This window comes from Acanthopagrus latus, chromosome 13 (assembly GCF_904848185.1).
Source record: "Acanthopagrus latus isolate v.2019 chromosome 13, fAcaLat1.1, whole genome shotgun sequence".
NCBI lineage: Eukaryota > Metazoa > Chordata > Actinopteri > Spariformes > Sparidae > Acanthopagrus > Acanthopagrus latus.
Genome location: NC_051051.1, coordinates 12,637,732 through 12,655,213, shown reverse-complemented (window position 1 = coordinate 12,655,213; position 17,482 = coordinate 12,637,732). Strand labels below are relative to the sequence as shown.

General features: G+C 40.1%; 2 protein-coding genes across 2 annotated transcripts; one reads left to right on the top strand and one right to left on the bottom strand.

Annotated features, from left to right (window-relative positions):
- The first annotated feature begins 2,640 nt into the window (after nucleotides 1-2,640).
- znhit3 (zinc finger, HIT-type containing 3) lies at nucleotides 2,641-4,711 on the top strand. Its single transcript, XM_037120146.1, has 5 exons — nucleotides 2,641-2,816; nucleotides 3,542-3,573; nucleotides 3,712-3,780; nucleotides 4,110-4,187; nucleotides 4,322-4,711. Exons 1-5 carry the CDS (start codon nucleotides 2,749-2,751, stop codon nucleotides 4,480-4,482), a joined length of 408 nt encoding a protein of 135 aa, XP_036976041.1. The 5' UTR covers nucleotides 2,641-2,748; the 3' UTR covers nucleotides 4,483-4,711.
- A 101-nt stretch (nucleotides 4,712-4,812) lies between these two features.
- Nucleotides 4,813-17,242, bottom strand: LOC119031572 (unconventional myosin-XIX). The gene is made up of 24 exons (XM_037120140.1): nucleotides 16,934-17,242; nucleotides 15,357-15,504; nucleotides 14,116-14,264; nucleotides 13,741-13,854; nucleotides 12,951-13,083; nucleotides 12,794-12,863; nucleotides 12,604-12,706; nucleotides 12,406-12,502; nucleotides 12,228-12,304; nucleotides 11,848-11,938; nucleotides 11,522-11,687; nucleotides 11,209-11,282; nucleotides 10,980-11,101; nucleotides 10,631-10,744; nucleotides 9,552-9,728; nucleotides 9,323-9,460; nucleotides 9,116-9,223; nucleotides 8,923-8,993; nucleotides 8,761-8,840; nucleotides 7,670-7,833; nucleotides 7,330-7,459; nucleotides 6,904-6,989; nucleotides 6,427-6,747; nucleotides 4,813-6,337 (listed from the first exon to the last, which is right to left on the bottom strand). Exons 1-24 carry the CDS (start codon nucleotides 16,991-16,993, stop codon nucleotides 6,224-6,226), a joined length of 2,907 nt encoding a protein of 968 aa, XP_036976035.1. The 5' UTR covers nucleotides 16,994-17,242; the 3' UTR covers nucleotides 4,813-6,223.
- Nucleotides 17,243-17,482: the final 240 nt, after the last annotated feature.

Here is a 17,482-nt window from a genome sequence, read left to right as displayed (position 1 = left end):
ATTTAAGAGTAAGTAAGCTTAAGTATATTCTATACTGTGAATCCTATATATCCATGTTTATACATATTACATACTTACCCTATGCAACATTCCTGTGCAATTCATCCTTATATCCTCTCCAATTAGTGTACCCAGGCAAATTGGTTTTTTTTTCATTGCTTCACACCATGTGTGTACCACAGGTATGGGTGCATTTATGTGCAGCTGTCCTTCTAGTCACATCAGTATGCCAAAGGCAAAGGGTGAATGTTTATATGATTATTATTGTTATAATTATTACTTCATCTTATTCTATTTCTGTCTTGCTTGATCTGTTTTTACATTTTGATCTAAAACTCAGTCACAGTTCTTTTCCCTCCTCTCACGACTGTCAATGTCACTGCTGAGGGATTGATAATGTCTCACCTTTTGGTTAGTGCCAGGCTACATACAACATGCTAATAAAAGTTAATCTTACCATAAATCCCCTGAAAAATTTTACAAAAAAGGTTTACAATGAGGTCGTGTTAGCAACATTGTTATTAAAACATTTAATTTCCAACATTGATTTTATATGAATATTGTTCCAGTTGTCATGTAATGATTATGTGTGTGTTGTTTTTTTTTAATATTCATGAAACGAAAAAGAAGACAACATAAACAAAGATTCAGTCCAACATAATATGGAATATGGACGTCCGAGGACAAAAATACAACAAAAAATTGACAAAAAAAAATAAAATTAAACTATACATCGCACTATTTCCAAATAACCCGTTAATTCCCCCTAAATCACACAGTACAGTCATTATTCCCTTGACTACCGGGAGACATAGCAACGGCCACGTGACCGCGTGTATATAAACACGGGATGACATCATCTGTTTACTTGTTCCGAGACTCGTCTGGTGAAAAGTGCAGCACTCCGTCTCCAAATGGCGACAGACATGGAACGCTTTGTTTCTTTCGAGGAGGCATTTTACGACCAGTACGACTACTACAACCTGCTCGAGTACTCGTGCCACGCGTGCGGCAAAGGGAGAACCAAGAGAGAGATCGAGCTGAACACGAACCGCCATGTCCCCGCGGGGCACGAGAGGAAGATAGCAGAGAAATTTCACAACAGCCAGATGAAGCGCAGGAGAACCAAGAGCTCCTCGTCTTGACGCCTTCCCCTCGACGTTTACAGGTAACCGTGTGCCTTTGACGTTTTTCGGAAAAGTGTTTATACTGTTCGTGTTTTATATATTTTTTGGGAACGATAGGCCTTTGTGCGAGGAAAAAAAAAGAAAAACAACAACCTCCCGCTCGGATATTTGACAACAGTGATCCTGTGGATTACACCAGCAGTTACCGCACATAATCACAGTTTTTCTGATTACAGTCGGGATCTTTGTAATCTGTGTGTGAAAAGAATTTTTCTGTTCTGTAACTAAGGGTGTCACTGATGGGCGGAGTTACATGGATCAAGTAGCTTCCTTTTGTTATGTTTTTCTGCTCCACCTATTCAGTTAGTATATCATATAAAAAATAAAAAAAACAAGTCCTACTTCTTTTTTGCACAGAGGGAACTGATGTGTTCTCTTTCACAGCATTCGTTTCGCGGATCACTATGGGTAACGCCCATGCGTGCCTTCAACAGAAGCTCTTTCTTTCTTTTCAATTGTTGATTTTGCAAATCCAACAATTGATTAGAAAAAAGAGAGAGAGTAAATAATCTGCAGGAGAATAGATAATGAAATAACCTTTGGGATCTGGATGTGATTTGTGATGACCCATTTCATTCTGATCTCCACACAGATCGATTTCAAGTTGGACAACGAGTTGGATTTCCGATGTTGACCATGGCCAGGTGTCTTTGCCCTCCCGGAAAGAACGAATGGAACTCTGTGACAGTTGGGAATATGGTGTCCCTTAAACAGTCACAGCACAGCTCCATTCCATACCCTACCCTGTAACAAGACTCTCAAGTTACAGCTGTGCAGGAATATTTTGTGTTGAGCTATATAGGTCAGTGGTGTATGCTTGAAAAACTTATATATATTCAATTCTGTTGGTGCAAAAGATATTATATTGTATAAATCAATAAAAACTGATGTTAATGTAACCACCCTGATTTTTTTTAAATTCTATTGCTAATTAATGATAATAAACATTTCCATGTGATTTCTCAAGGTGAATGAGTGCATGCTGTATATAGATTTTTATTCTGGTGGACTGGCACGCACATCCAGACACAAATGAGGCAGAACTGCCTTTGAAATGCTCGAGGATATGCCCTGCAGCCTAGAGTGAATTTCTTTGTACGAATTTTCATGCATTTCTTTTTTAATTCAATTCTACTAGTAATTTTACTGGTATGGCCTTTTTTTTGGGGGGGGGGGTTGTTCACTTGCAAAACACTGCAAAACCAAACAATCAGGGCTCCATCCAGGTCTTTAACTGGATGACGATGAGAAAGCACACAGTTTAAACGTGCAGGCTGTGGAAAATACATTGCAGTGGTTTTATTACATGACAAAGGCACATGACCTTGTTGTTACATACATAACGAATATAAACGTAAACCAGAACCAGAGACTCGCATATACTGACCAATGTTTGGATTTTATTAGTTGGAAACTAAAGTAAATGTACCCGCTTTTATTTTGAAGGGGTACATAACAGGAAGCCATATGACTGTTTCCGGGTCCCTACACGTGTGAGCTACTGTGGATCTGCTAATAAACCGACCTGCTTGTTCTTCATTTATTTTCGCCAACAGTCAAGATGCAGATTTGTAGCGTGTGCAGCGAACAGACACCTAAATACAGGTGTCCCGCCTGCAAAATAAGATAGTAAGTAATTTAAAATAATGGTCTGTAAGCTAGCTAGCTAGCTAGCTAAGTAACTTCCAGTTAACTGCCGAGTCGTTTGTTTTGCTAGGTTCTCTATAGTCTCTGGCCGAACTTTAAAACTAGTAATTTAAGAATAGAGAACTATAGCACTTATTGTGAAAAACAGATTTTCTGGACATGACATTTTTGAATATTCGCTTTATCCACAAAGAGCTGAAGCTAAATTACGATAACTTAAAGTAGCATCGTTTGTAAACATGACATTGGTTCTTACAGTAGCCCCACTTTAAAAAAAAAAAAAAATGGGTATATACATACAAAAAAAGTCAACATATTTACAGAACATGTCATTATCTTAATGTAACGGCGATAAATTACACGTGAACATAATTTTATACACAAATACGACATGCGACGGCAAGCCACGTAGGTCAAAACGTTTTGCGATTTGACGTCGTTCACCACTAATCTCGTAAATCAAAAATTGTTTTGACTGATGGTTTAATACGTTCATTAATTAGCTCACTGTGACTGTTAATTGAGATCACACGTGTTTGTTTTTTGATAGATGCCGTTCCCGATATAGGATGTATATATATATATATATATATATGTACATTATATCCTAATGTCACAGTGTATATGATGGAGTAAAATCAGAGGTTTTCATCATCTGCTAGGAAAATTTCCTTCTTTCATTATTGTTGTTTTTTCCCCCCCTACAGCTGTTCACTTGGCTGTTACAAGCGGCACAAAGGTAATTGAGCTTGATTTTAGTTCTTGAGTCATGTAATTATGTGATGTTTAGACAAGCTGTAATCATCAGAGGAAATGCTATTTGGCTCGTCATAATCATCATCTGATGCATGTCTCCTTTCGTTTTTTTTGTCCATAGACAGTTGCATACCTTTCGAGCAGCCTGCACCTATTGATGCTCCACAGGATAAGGATGTCTTCAACACTGGTATGTTATTCGTTCGTCATTTGTGTGGTTGTGTTTCTTTGTCTAATGCATCCATATCAGCCAGCAAGAGCACAAGATTACTGACTGTAATAGGAAGGGGTGGGCAGCATGGCAGATATTACCTCTTCAAAAAATAAATAAATAAAAAAAAAAAAGCATACATGCAAGCATAAATGTACTAAGAGTGTTAGGGCCACCGAATTTGAGAAGTGGTGGGAAATCTGTTACTTACAACTGTCAAAATGATTGTCCCTTCAAAATCCCAGTAAATGCCGGTCACTGTTTGCAATGCCTTGTGTGAAAAGCTTCTTGATTTATTATCTTTACAGATCAGTGGACTGTTGATGATCTTCTTGATGAAGATGACATCACTGACAAAGTGCCACCAGAGAGGCTCCAGATGTTGGGTATTAATCCAGCATTACCTCTTTTTTTCACTTAGCCCTTCAGTTTTTCTAAACAATTTTGGTGGCAGCATCACATGTCTAGTGTGTGACATTGAACAAAGTGGATCATTCTTGTTTTCTTATTTCCTCTACAGGTCAGTCAAAGGAGCTGAGAGATCTTCTCTGCAACCCTCATCTGAGACAGTTACTGCGCTCTGTTGACGGTGCAGACAACAAATACGATGCGATGAAGGCTGCCATGCAGGAGCCTCTGTTTGTTGAATTTTCAGATCAGTGCTTGAAAACTGTCGAATGAAGCACAGTCATTAGCCTACAACAGTGACGATGATTTATAAACTAGTTTTCTATCCAGTCACTTTTTTTATTATGTTTTTCTACGGGGATGGTAGGTATGTTTAATATAAAATGTCGTCATATGCCACAAATGTTTGTCATTTTTGCTGATTTAACTTCCTGTCTTGTGCCTTATCATGCTACAGAATGTAAATAGTGTTCAAATAAAGGCTAAAATGTTTAAACTATCACTTCCTGAGTCAACAGCGCAGGCTTTAAAATGTAGTTTTATGTGTGAACTTAAAGATCATAGGTAAAGCTTCGGATGAAAGAAAAACATCTACATTCAAAATGTTGCAACACTGACATTTATTTTAACAAAACAGTCATTTAAATATGAACAGAATTCAAGTTGTACACTGATCTCTTGGTACTGCTGACACAAACAAGCACATAGATTAAATGATAAAGTTTCAGTGAATCTACAGCTGGAGAAGATTGAAAGAGCAGGAATTGCTTTGAATGTAAAGGAAGATCTATCAAGTACTGTCCCTGCAGTGATGCGTCTGATCTAAAACTAGGTATATAAAAGTCAGGTTTAAGTTACGCAAATGCTATTTTGAAAAAGTTATAGAAAAAAAGATCTCGAATATAAGAAAACCTGATGCTATAATAACATGTTCATTCTGCCACACAAAACACTAGAGTAAAAATACTTTGGTATGTTACACAGTACCTGCATTAATGCTTTGGACTGCAGCAGATTAAAACAAAGTGGTTTCATTCAACATTAAGCAAATGTGCATAGTATAAAGACCCCTTATCAAACAAAAAGCAGCTAATGATTCATGGTTCATTCTTTCCCTGTTTCACACAAGGCATGTGTGCTTGTCAATGACTCCTGTCAGTCTGTTACCGTATGTGAGCAGGCTTTAATGTGCAATACTGCATGAACTTTACATGTGCAAACTTGCTTGATTAGTTTTTTCTCCAGAATAAATTACACTCAAAATAAATGCCGGATGATGTGCTAACGTATGTGCACCTGAATCACCAATATGTTTTTACACCCACAATAAATCTATCGAACTACACATAAATAGTCACCCTAAATAAATACCGTTACCAGTCCATTTGCGATTTGAGTGTAGATTTCAAAAAAGGCACTCGTCAAAGGCCCAACACTTTGATCAACAGTCAAACATTCAAAGAGAAAACAAAAACCTGCAGTTGTCTGTTTTTTAAAAAGGTGCTAAGAAGGTGACATGTAATTCCAGTTATCATTTAAGACTAAATAAAAAATGATTCTGGGTTCATCTGCTGTTGTGGTGGCATCATCATAATTGCGACTCACACCCCATTTTCTACGTGTGGGACACATGGCACTTATTCTGCAAAAGGTTGACAAGATAGTCTCTGCCTTATCCTGATGATATTTTTTGTTGTAGATGGTCAGGCACACAGCCTACTGCACGATTTCACCTGACCACTTATGAGGTTAAAATGTTATCATGCCAGGGTGCAGGTTTTTGCATTTCTTTTCACCCTTGTACAAACTTTGGCATTCTTAAAAACAGTTAATCAGACCTGCAGTGATCACTTTAAACACATGCATTTAGTAAAAAAACAAAACAAAAAAAACATGTTTAAATACCAGGTTTGTTCCCTCTGTGTCAGATTATGGAGGAGTAGCTTCTGGTCCATCTCTGCACCAGATTGTCCCTTGTTCTGTGTCCATGAGATCAGCCCTTAGTGTTCTGCTCTTACAAAGTTTTCTCTAGCAGGATCTCGTTGAACCCTGTCACATCACACTTTTTGCCTGGTTGCCTGTCAGCGTAGAGGAGTGGAGATCGCTGACAGTGCAGCTTTACAGATCCCTGAAGAGAAAAGAAACAAATAATTTCAAATAACCAATAAAAAAAAAAAGACTGTCTTTTCAAAAAGAATTTTGTTGATGTTCCCTCACCTTGGGTTGAGCCCGTATGGAGGCGAGCCCCTGCGTGTACTGGTTGGTCTCCACCTTATACTCCCCTTTCCTGGAGGGCAGGTTTAGGGAGGCCATCACAGACATCATCTTCTGGAATCCTGTGGCTGTCAGAGACACGGTGATAGATGGGGCAGAGGCCAGAGCCAGACCCATGGGCCACCCTCGCACCGTGACAGGCTCCTGGATGTTGGAGAGCTGCACCGAGCCTCGCTCCCTGATAACAGGGTTCAGTGCTGGCACGTCCTCCTGTAGGTCCTTCACATCATCCAGTTCTGCCTCAGCCAAAGCCTTCAATAGTGCCTGCCAGAAAAGTGACACGGATATTTAAATATTATCCATTACTCCATGTATGTTTATTTGTTTATTTAACAGGGACTGTGCACATTAATAAACACTGCTGTAAATGCACCAGTGTTTGCAAAGCCGTGAACAATGACCAAGAAAACAAAATCTCACCCTCCACTTCCTCCAGGTTCCCTGGATGAGTGAAGCTGCTCTGTTCCATCTGTGGACCTCCTTCCTGACCAGCCAGGACCGCACGGCTGCAGGAGGCAGAAACAATTGAACACGTAACAAAGCCATTCATTCTGCTAGTTCAATCAGTGCACTGTAGAGATGAATGTGTCTGTAGTCCTAAGTCAGATGGGAAGTATCAAAAGATCATTTGTCATCCACAGTTAATCAGATGAGCGTCTATGTGTGGCAGCTTCTGAAGGGATTAACTTTGACAGCCTGTACACATTACAGTGTACAGACTTTGCCAGCTGGTTCCTGTTGGCCAGACAGTGAGGTCAAAGCCAGCAGGCTCATGTAGAGGGAGTGAACACACGGAGCTCTGCTGATTCCACTCAGTGGTACCCAGCCAAGGCTTTAAGAGTTTACCTGCTTGGATCAGGGTAGCAGACTGCCGGCGGACGTTGCGTCTGCGGCACTGGTACCGCAGCCAGCAGCACTGAATGGTGAAGGCACACTGAGACAGGATCATCTTCCTCTGACCCTCCAGCAAATCCAGCTGTAAGACAACAGCCAGGCAGGTCAGTACTCCCCCTCATTTGCACTACAAGCCTGATACGTAACTGAAACACACCCAGTGAGTACAATATCTACACACTAAAAAGTTACATTTTTGGCTTTATGAAGTGAACTTACAAATTATTTCATAGGTATACATAAACTTTAAATTATGTGTGAGGATATCAGATATTTTATATAAATGACTGACCATTGATTGGGTAAGAAAAACTTTAGTCCTTCCACAGTGCACCCATGAATTATGCTTTTCACTGTCAAGGTTGCACAAGGGGTCAGTCGTCTCGTGTCGTAATACAGCATGAAGGAGCTTCTCCACCTCTTGCCGAAGAATTTCGTTGCCGTCATCCTCCACATCTAAGAGAGGAATTAGAGCATTCACTGGAGACATCCTTCAAGTATGGGCAGAGCAGCACCCCAGCAGTCTAGAGATTCAGTTGTACCACACAGCATTTGTTTGACAGTATGTCGGTCAGTGAGGTAAAAACTGTTTAGCGAGTTAGCGTGAGAGCACAAAGAAATCCACCAGAATCAACAGCACAGTTGCTACAAACAATGATATGATATAACCGCATCATTCAAGGGGTCAGGGTTAGTCAGCAGGATGCTTGAACTTTCGTGCAACAAGACAATCAAATCTACAGCCATGCTAGCAGCTCTGTCAGACTCTACTCTGGACTGGACAAATTTTAACCTCCTAATGGTGCGACAGGAAAAGTCAGGGGATCATCAAAGAGACTACACATCACGGTGGGGACCATGAATTACCAAAATCAGTAAGATTAATCTTCGGTGGTGCATGACTGCCCGTAAAAAAATGTCTGAGCACTATATCTGATAGCTGTTGACATATACTAGTCTGGACCAAAGTGCCGCAAAGACCGACGGACAAACAAACCCATACTGCCTTCTGTAGAGCTGCTGGTATAGCTGAAGAGCAGCCGGACAGTGGGTTAATATGAATAGAATGTCAAGTGTACAATTATCAGAAATGTTATGAGAAATACGTATCAACATGCAAAGCAAGCCCTGACAGTCAGAGGTGCATGCATTTACCTGGAAAGTTCATAAGAAGTTGCAAATTTTGTTAGAAAGTCCTGTTTTTATACACCAAATGGAAAAGTCCCAAGAAGAGGAGAGGACTGAGGATCAAATTTACTAAGAGGGCTACTGGAGGTAAATCATAAACCAGCAGACCTAAAGAGAGGACATAAAATCACTCTTTGTCCACAATAAACATGACAAAATGTACTGTTCATTAACCCTGCAGACAACAGTACTTACCAACAGGAAGACTGCCTGACTTGAAATCTGAATATTTTGCAATCAGTCCGTAACGTTGCATGAAGCCTTTGAAGGGAATTCTGGGAAACAGAAATGACGAGTCAACACAACTCAAAAGAAACAAACTTTAGGATTGAGAGTAAACATAGGAAAGTGTCTCACCTTATTGGAAAACCAGCAGCGCTGATATGGATGGTCTCCACAATCCCACAGGCCTCCAACTGCATGATAACCTGACAGCAGACAGGAGATATCCATCAAAACCTGTCCCTTTGGTGAATATATAAAGTGTGGCCTCTGACTGTTGTCATTGTGCAGAACAGAACAGTATTAAATGTGTGTTTAGAACATCTACCTCCTCCTTTTTGAATGTCATAGGCTTGCAGTCCGGGTTTGGTTTGATGCAGCGAGTGTAGTGGGGAGTTGTTGTGTGGAGGATCTTCATCAGGCTCTCCAGAGAGTTCTACAATCCGACATTACCATCATCAGTTTCATGACTCAGCCCTCCCAGGAGGAACTCTACAGGCCTTGACAAGCAATATTGTCTTTAATTGACTCCCACCTTGAACTTGGAGACCACGGTGACTTTGCTGAGCCCCTTGCTGGTTGTGTTGTCAGCCTCCTTATCAGTGAAGATCTGGTGAAGCAGGGGGTTGTCAGACTTCTGCAGCAGGTTGATGAGCTCTGGTGGTACTGGGTCCTAATATAAAAAAAAAAAAACACAGGAGGGAATAAGTGGATGGCTCTTTGGACAACCTGCTTAACACAATGTAAAAGCTTATCTTACACACCTTGTTTTTCTCCACAATCCCCTGTATCCGGTAGCTGACTTTGCCAGCGTAATGGGCCACAGTGAAGTGCGGCTCCTTGCTGAACTTGTCCCAGCTGATGTTGCTGTTATTACAGAGCTCCTTCTCCATTCGAATCCTCAACGTCTTTGCGTCTGAGGCTCGATTGAGACGACTCTCCTGTAGGACAGATATGCAAAAAGTTAGAGACATCCACTTTTGCTAGATACATACAGTACAACTGTACTGTAGTCCCCTCTTTTTGATAACAAGGGGTTAAAGGGCTGGAGGAAGTGCATACTTGTCATTTCTTTTCAAAAGAATATAATTTACATGAAATTCCTCGAAAATGTCAACTCTACAGTGTTGTTTCCTATAAAAAAAAAGGTCCTAGAACTTGAATGCCAAGACAAATGCTGTTTAGATATGGTTCAGAAATTGATGGGGGATATGATGTATTGTTTTGTTTGTTTTGTGCCCATGTTTGATGCTTTGTGGGTGGAAATCAAGGGATGTATAGCTCTGTATTTTATTGCCTTTATTCTTTGCCCACAGACAATGATTGATTTGAGAAAAAGAAGCAAACATCAAACATGGGCCCTCTACGTTACTTGTTAGCTGGGGTGTAATACTATTTGTAAATGTAACGGAGCGAACCTACGACACACACACATGCAACGCATTTATGGAATTGCTGAAGTTATTAATTTCTTTATTCATTGTTATTATAATATGCATTTTTTCTGGTTTGTTTATTTATTAATCAGGCAGACAGGTCATTAAGAAAAAACTTTTATCTACAATTGCAGCCTAGCTAAAGACATTGCCTTAGGGCAGCGGAACACACCCAAACATTTCAACAAACCTGTCAGGCAAATGACGTAGGCTTTCCATAAATTACATACAATCTGGCACACAAGCAACAGGCACATAGTTTGCAGACAAGTGCTTAAGATTATAGCAAAACAAAGGACAAGAGTATCTTGCAGTATGACAAACCGGTAAAGCAGGACAGCAGCAGAAAAAGGTAAGAAATATGAATGGGAACACAGTAAGCAGCAGACAGACGAGGGGCATCATACCTCGTTAAGAAGAGAAAACACACTGACAGGGCTCCCTTCTATAAGATCCAGACAGCTCTGGTTGTCTTGGTATTTGACAAAGGACCACTGCAACCCCTCTGACACATATTCCTCCTGGGAGAAGTACAAATAGACACAAATATTAAAGTACAAAATCAATTGCTCACATAACACAAGGTGTAAAAAGATGCTCTGGTTTTCCGAACGGCAGAGATTTCATAAAGACTGATGAAGCCTCTTGAATGCCTGAGGCCTGAACAGTGACACAATAAGCTGTTCACCATCAGATGCTCTACAGCTCTGCTCAAATCGCTGCATGGAAACGGAAGCAAAAACAAAGCGACGCTACCTGCTGAGCCCGGAGATAATGAGCCACAAAGTGCTGCTGTAGTTTCTCATTGGCATAGTTGATACACAGCTGCTCCAGGTTATTGATGTGGAAACACTCAAACCCGTACACATCAAGAACTCCTGGGGATCACAGGGAGGAGAGGAGAGGACCGTGTGAGCTTATGTAAAGAAACTGGAGCAAAGAAATTACAAACATTCAGTTATGTAAGAGACAGTAGTGCTCTGACCTATGAAGTTGCACCACGTGGATTCTTCTGCACATATGCTGTTGTTGATGAATGTAACCAGCCATTCAAATAATCTGTTGGGAAAAAGTGGCAAGACATAAAGAGCTTATAATATAAACAGTTATTAACGTGCATATGTTCCTCACTGGTTATTGTAATTAAAAAGGCAAGATGGCTTCACATTTGTGTGTTCGTTGTGAACACCTCAGTCACAGGACAAAAACATGCTCTTGCATGACCAGTGCTTTCCACTAAACTTTATCACATTCTGACACACCGCTGCATAGTTTGATGATCAGATCCTTATTCTTACTGGGCGTAGATGACTTTGGCCAAACAGTCTCTCCTGACACTGCACTCTGCCTGGGAACAGGGCTTTAGTACGCTCTGCTTCCCGGCCTTCAACATCCTCACTCTCAAACAGGTCCGAAGCTCCTCAGCAGGGACGCACAGCAGCTCAGCAGCCCTCTGCAAGAAGTCTGAAACAGATTACATATTTCAGGGTTGTCGGAAGCTTTGTCTGGACACATGAAAGTAAATCTTATCTAAAGTTTTTGAAAATTAGATTTTAAGCACTTTGTGACTGGAAGTGATTGATTAGAAGAGATTAAATGTCTTAAACGAAATCATATTCAATACCTTTGGACAGTTCCTCTAGGTCACAGGTTTGTGATTCATCTGAAGAAGAAGAGAAATTCACATTTCCCAACTGCAGGATCCCAGCTAATATCTGTAAGCAAATATGACAAATAAATGAAATTCTATGCTTACACAAAAAAAAATTATCAAAAATTCCAAACAGAAACAAGACTGAATGTTGATGATTTACTATTAAGCATTTATATGAAGTATATCAACATGTAATAAACGGTTTAAAACAGACAATAATGCAGCTGTAAGCAGATGTAACTCTTCCTGTGCGCGCCCATGATGCTAGATTACAGTGTGACTATTAAGTCATTGTTAACAAATTAAAATAGAGGTTAAAGTAAAGTGTGCCCAGTGACACAATACATTACCCTGAATATCTGTCTCTGCCTTTCTGCATTAATGCCCAGATGAACCATCGCCTCAATGGTCTCCTGAAAACAGTCCTCTATAAAACATTCAATGAGCAGCAGTTACTTGTGAGAATCATAGACAATCATAGCATAGAAGCCGAAAATGGATGAATACACATTAAAAACATAGACCAACCTTCGACAGTTTTTTCAGAATTTGGCAGCCAAGCAAAACTCTGGCCACGAGACATCTTCCACTCCTTTCTCTGCTCGTCTGTGGCCCCTTTCGTCATCTGAAAAACAATATGCCCTCAGCTTTTACATGTGAACTATATATGAATGTGGTAATATTATACTAAAATACCAGATGAGTGTATGAGCCCTGTTAACTGACCTGATAAAAGATGTGGAAGTTCCTCTCATTGGCTGGTTGACAGGCCACCCTGGTCTTCTCTAGCAAATATGTCTGTACTGATGCCCCCACTAACAGCTGACACCTTTATGTAACAAACAACATGTTGAACAGATTAAACTGATGAACAACTTGTATAAAAGTACATACATTGCAGCAGGCTAAGTTTTACCTGTCCAACTGGAGCTGGATGTACTTTCCAAAGCGACTGCTGTTGTTGTTCCGTAGCGTGCAGGCATTGCCTACATGGAGGGGAGAGTATTAACAGACTGACTGCTGACAGTGGTTATTCTCCCATTAACGAGGACACCAGAAATCAGTTTACTCACCGAAAGCTTCCATGATGGGGTTGGAGTCCAGCACCCTCCTCTCTATTCTCTCCACTGTGTCCTGATTCTTCACCACTGAGGAGGATGCTGCCACCGTGGCATAGTATTTCATCAGGCAACGAGATGTCCATGTCTGTAAAGAGGCAAATTGGTATTGTTTCTACTGATCCTGTTACCCAATTTACAACGAGCTGACTAATTAACAATGTCAGAAAATAGAAGAGAAAATTCCATCGCAAGTTCCCAGAGATTAAAAGATATTCAGTATTCAAAGCAACAAATCTTGACACTTTGGAAGGCAGGGAACAGGAAATTGGAATTATACTTGATAGACAATTAATTAATTAACTAATTTTTTCAGCAATACACACGTTATTCTTTTTAATTTTGGGACCTTATCCAGAAATGAATATCTTGTGCTGCTGAATGTGTAAAGACACACCAGTCCCAGTGGGCCAGAGAGGGTTTCTGTACATTTAGAGCAGCAAATTAACAGGCTTGACAATGAATTGCTAACAGACAGACACATTCAAACTGCCTTTCCAAGCTTGTACTGAGCAAACAGCAACCAATAGGAATACTGAACAAGTCTTTGCTGATAAAAAAAAGCACTAATTTGTTTCAGTCTCACATGAAGACTTAAAATTCTTGAAATTCCTAATCTGCTTAGCGCATATATAGTATACTGTACATTAGTCAATGCCCAATGTACACAGTTTAATGCCCTCTTGGATGTTCTGTAGTAGGTTACCTTAATTCTTTAAGCTTAACACACAATGTGTTTGTTTACCTTTCCTGCACCACTCTCACCGCTGACCACCAAAGACTGGTTCACTGGCACCAGCTGGCCCCGGACATTCCTGTAGGCTTCTTCCGCCACAATAAAGATATGTGGTTTGAACTCCTGTTGACAGAGATGTATGTTTGAAGTTACCACAAAATAGCATTGCTGATGTTTATGCTCTTTAACACTCAGTCGTGAAATATTAAACATTCTGATCAAATATTGATGGCTGGCATGCTCGTTCTTGTTAATCCTGAAAACACCAAACTTCTTTTAATACACCCACACCACCCAACCTCCTACTCAACATAAAGAGCAAATACCATACAGAAATACTCACAGTTGAATTACACTGAGAGACAGCTGAGACACTGTAAATACCTGAGGCTGAGGAGCGCAGTGATACTCTTTCATCACATCCAGAGAGTAGAGGTCTGGGATTGGCTGGAAGGGGTTAAGAGCCACCAACGTGCAGCCAGCATGGGTGTAAAACACCTTCGCACTGTACCTGGCCTGCAGGCATTTCAACACTACCAGAGGATAAACACTGAATGTCATTAGGTATTAACATAAAAAAGAACAGGCAAACCATATTCTGCAGATGACAACGACAAGAGACATGATAAAATATAATAAAAATCTATATAAAATAACAGAGTCATAATCAAAGGATTTAATGGAAAATATTCTTCAGCAATTTCATGCCATTTTCCTGACCTCTGCTGATATCAAGATGTACTGTTGTGTTTCTCCCTGTGCACTAAAACCTTCAATATCAATAGCTGTGGTTACATGGACAATATTTCATCCAATTTCAAATCCCTCTGCTTAGAGATTCCAACTTAACTGCACAAATAGTGCTCTTAGATAGGCATGCCCCAAAGCATTTAATGAGCATTTAATCAGCCTGAAACATGATGGATGAATGGATTAAAGCACGCAGTTCGACTTTCAATTTTTATGCAGGGTTTAACAGCCAGAGCCTCTCATAGAGGAACTATTACTGGGTGAAAATGGGCATGGCAACCACAGACAAAATGTTACAAAAGATTACATTTTATCTTCTTGAGTTATGCTTTATCTCTGTGATTTATACTGAACGTACGTTTAATTTTCTGTCTTACCCACAAACTTGTTCACTTCACCTAATTTCACCACCACATAGTGCAAGAATGCATAGGAAAAATATATTTATCCTAACCAAATACAAATAATCAAGTTTTTTTGTTTCACCACGTTGATTTTTCTTACATAATACCAATGACACTGAAATTGGTCATGCATTTTTTTTTGTTTTTATCCTCCTGCCAGATTTTATCTTGACTTGGTTAGATAATACACAGCAAATGCAGCAATCCAAGGTGACTCCAGCTGGAAAACACTGCGTCACACTGGCTGTGTATTTGCAAATAAGGGCAGAGTTTATGCAACAAATAAAACATTCAGCTCTCACTGACGTTTAGCGGTGGTGATTTCAAAATTGATGTCACCATATCAAATGGACGGTTTACTTGGTTGATAAAAACTACTAAAAATGTATGACCAGTGAAATTACTAGTAGGCACTAGGAGGACAAAGGGACATGCATCATGATTATCAAGTGATATAGCCCAATGTGTTACCCGTGGTTGGCGTCACTGGGTTGACTTTGGTGAGGTCATCATAAGTGTGGAGTTGGTCTTCGTCGATGAGAAAGGCCTGAATTTCTCCCTCCAGTGAATCATTAAGGGATGGGGGAGGAGAATGGACTTTTTGGACAAATCCTCTCACCTATGTGAAAGGCAAAATGTGAGATACACACACGCGCACACACACACACACACACACACGAGGAATGTTGGGTTTAAAATATGAACTGACACCCTGTCAGTTATGTCAAGTAAATGGATGGAAACGTTGGTAAGCTTTTTGTTTTTTTAAACAAAGAAATGCCTTGTATTTTAAAGCATAAATCTGCCAAACTTTCTCAGCCTATAAAGCGCATATAAACATTTCATATCATTCAATTAAATGTCCAAGCCTTATTTTTGGCTTTAAGAGAGCTTTTAAACATCATACAAAATGCATAAAGACATCAATTATATATTCTCGTGTTGCATGCCCTTTTCACTGACACCATGGTTTATGTTACAGCCTATAGTCTCACATGGGTAACTGCCACATGCACATTTGTGCAGACCTCCACTTCAATCAACAGGACATGTGTATTTCCATTCAGTCACAATCACTCAGGACTGACGAATGCAAGTCTGCTTTATCCTGCCAAGATCACATGGCCTGAACCTGCTGTCCGCCTGAGAACTGTCAACACTCTGAGGTGCTTAATTTGCGCAGACAGGATTAATCCAATGGCAGGTAGCCTTTATCCAATCATTCTGTGAGGTCACTTTAAACCATGTAATAAGTCTTAAGGACGTGTATTTAATACCTAATAATGCTATATGAATAATATCTATGAGGACACACATCTCAGGGCATTGCAGTGTGCTATGTTATGATTTTAGAAAGCAGCAGGTGGCTAAAGAATAATCACACAAGCACAAACATCAATGTCCAGGTAGATCAAGAACAATCCCTTAACAAAATGTTAGTTGTATGATATATGTTTGAGTAGCCCAACTCACTGTCTGCTGTTCTCATCCCAATCTCAAGTCAAAAATCTGATCATTTAGTCAATCTCACCATTGGCAAACTGGCTATTGCCAGGCATGAGACAACAAAGGGACCAGAGGGTTTTTTTTTTTAAAGTACAATTAAAGACTACAGATTTGTATACTTAAAGTGTCCCACAACATTTTGACTTTAAGACTCGTTAGCATAGCTATATTAGCTTTTCTAAAAGCAAGGGAGAAATGTGTTGCTAGATTTTCTCCAAAGCAAGTTTGGCGTTATTCACTACACGCGTTGTAGAACTATTATATTAAATATATATTTTTCTATATCATATATTATATCATATTCCTCTGGCACATTAAAGCTACGTTACGGTGTTGTTATTCGGTCACACATATGCATTTGATTTCGAACCGACCAATCAAAACTGAGCACCGGCAACGTTACAGGTCGATAAAGTCCATTCCAGGTAAACTTAACTTTAACTGCCGTTAAAGTTTTATATTTCATACAGTAAGAGGGGGAAAAACTCTAAGCCACCAGCTGACAGCAATTATGAACGGGTCTTCCCCGTGTCCCAACTCACCTTTCCCCCTCCATTCTTGTACGCTGCTCCAACGTTACGTCGGTGGTCCGCAGAACTCATTGATTTGACCGTTAATTCCGTGTCTGTCCTCAAACTCAGCCGGAGAGCTCTGATTAAAAGGTGTTACTAAATCTTACTTAACATGAGTTATGGTTGTTCCACCCTACAGTCCTGAACACGCCTGCCCGAGCCTCAGCATTTTCCATTACAGTCAGAAAAATTCCTCAAGGACAACTTCCTGTGCCTGCCTGCTGGCCGTCCGACTGCCTTCCAAACTCCCAAACCACACATACTTATTCCCGCCCGCTTCCTGCTACTTCACGGGCCCAGCTGTCAGCGACCGGCTAACATAGGCTGATATTTCTTTTATTACAAAGGTTTTCATAAGACCTTATAACTCTAAAGCACTTCTTTTTTACAGTGTCCCACAATTTAACTTAAAATCGTGACTATGTATATTTCTCAAATAATATCTAGTTTTCCACTTGACGAAACGTTGACTCTAACATTAAGAGTCATGCTGCAGTTATCAGTGTTCTGAAATAGATT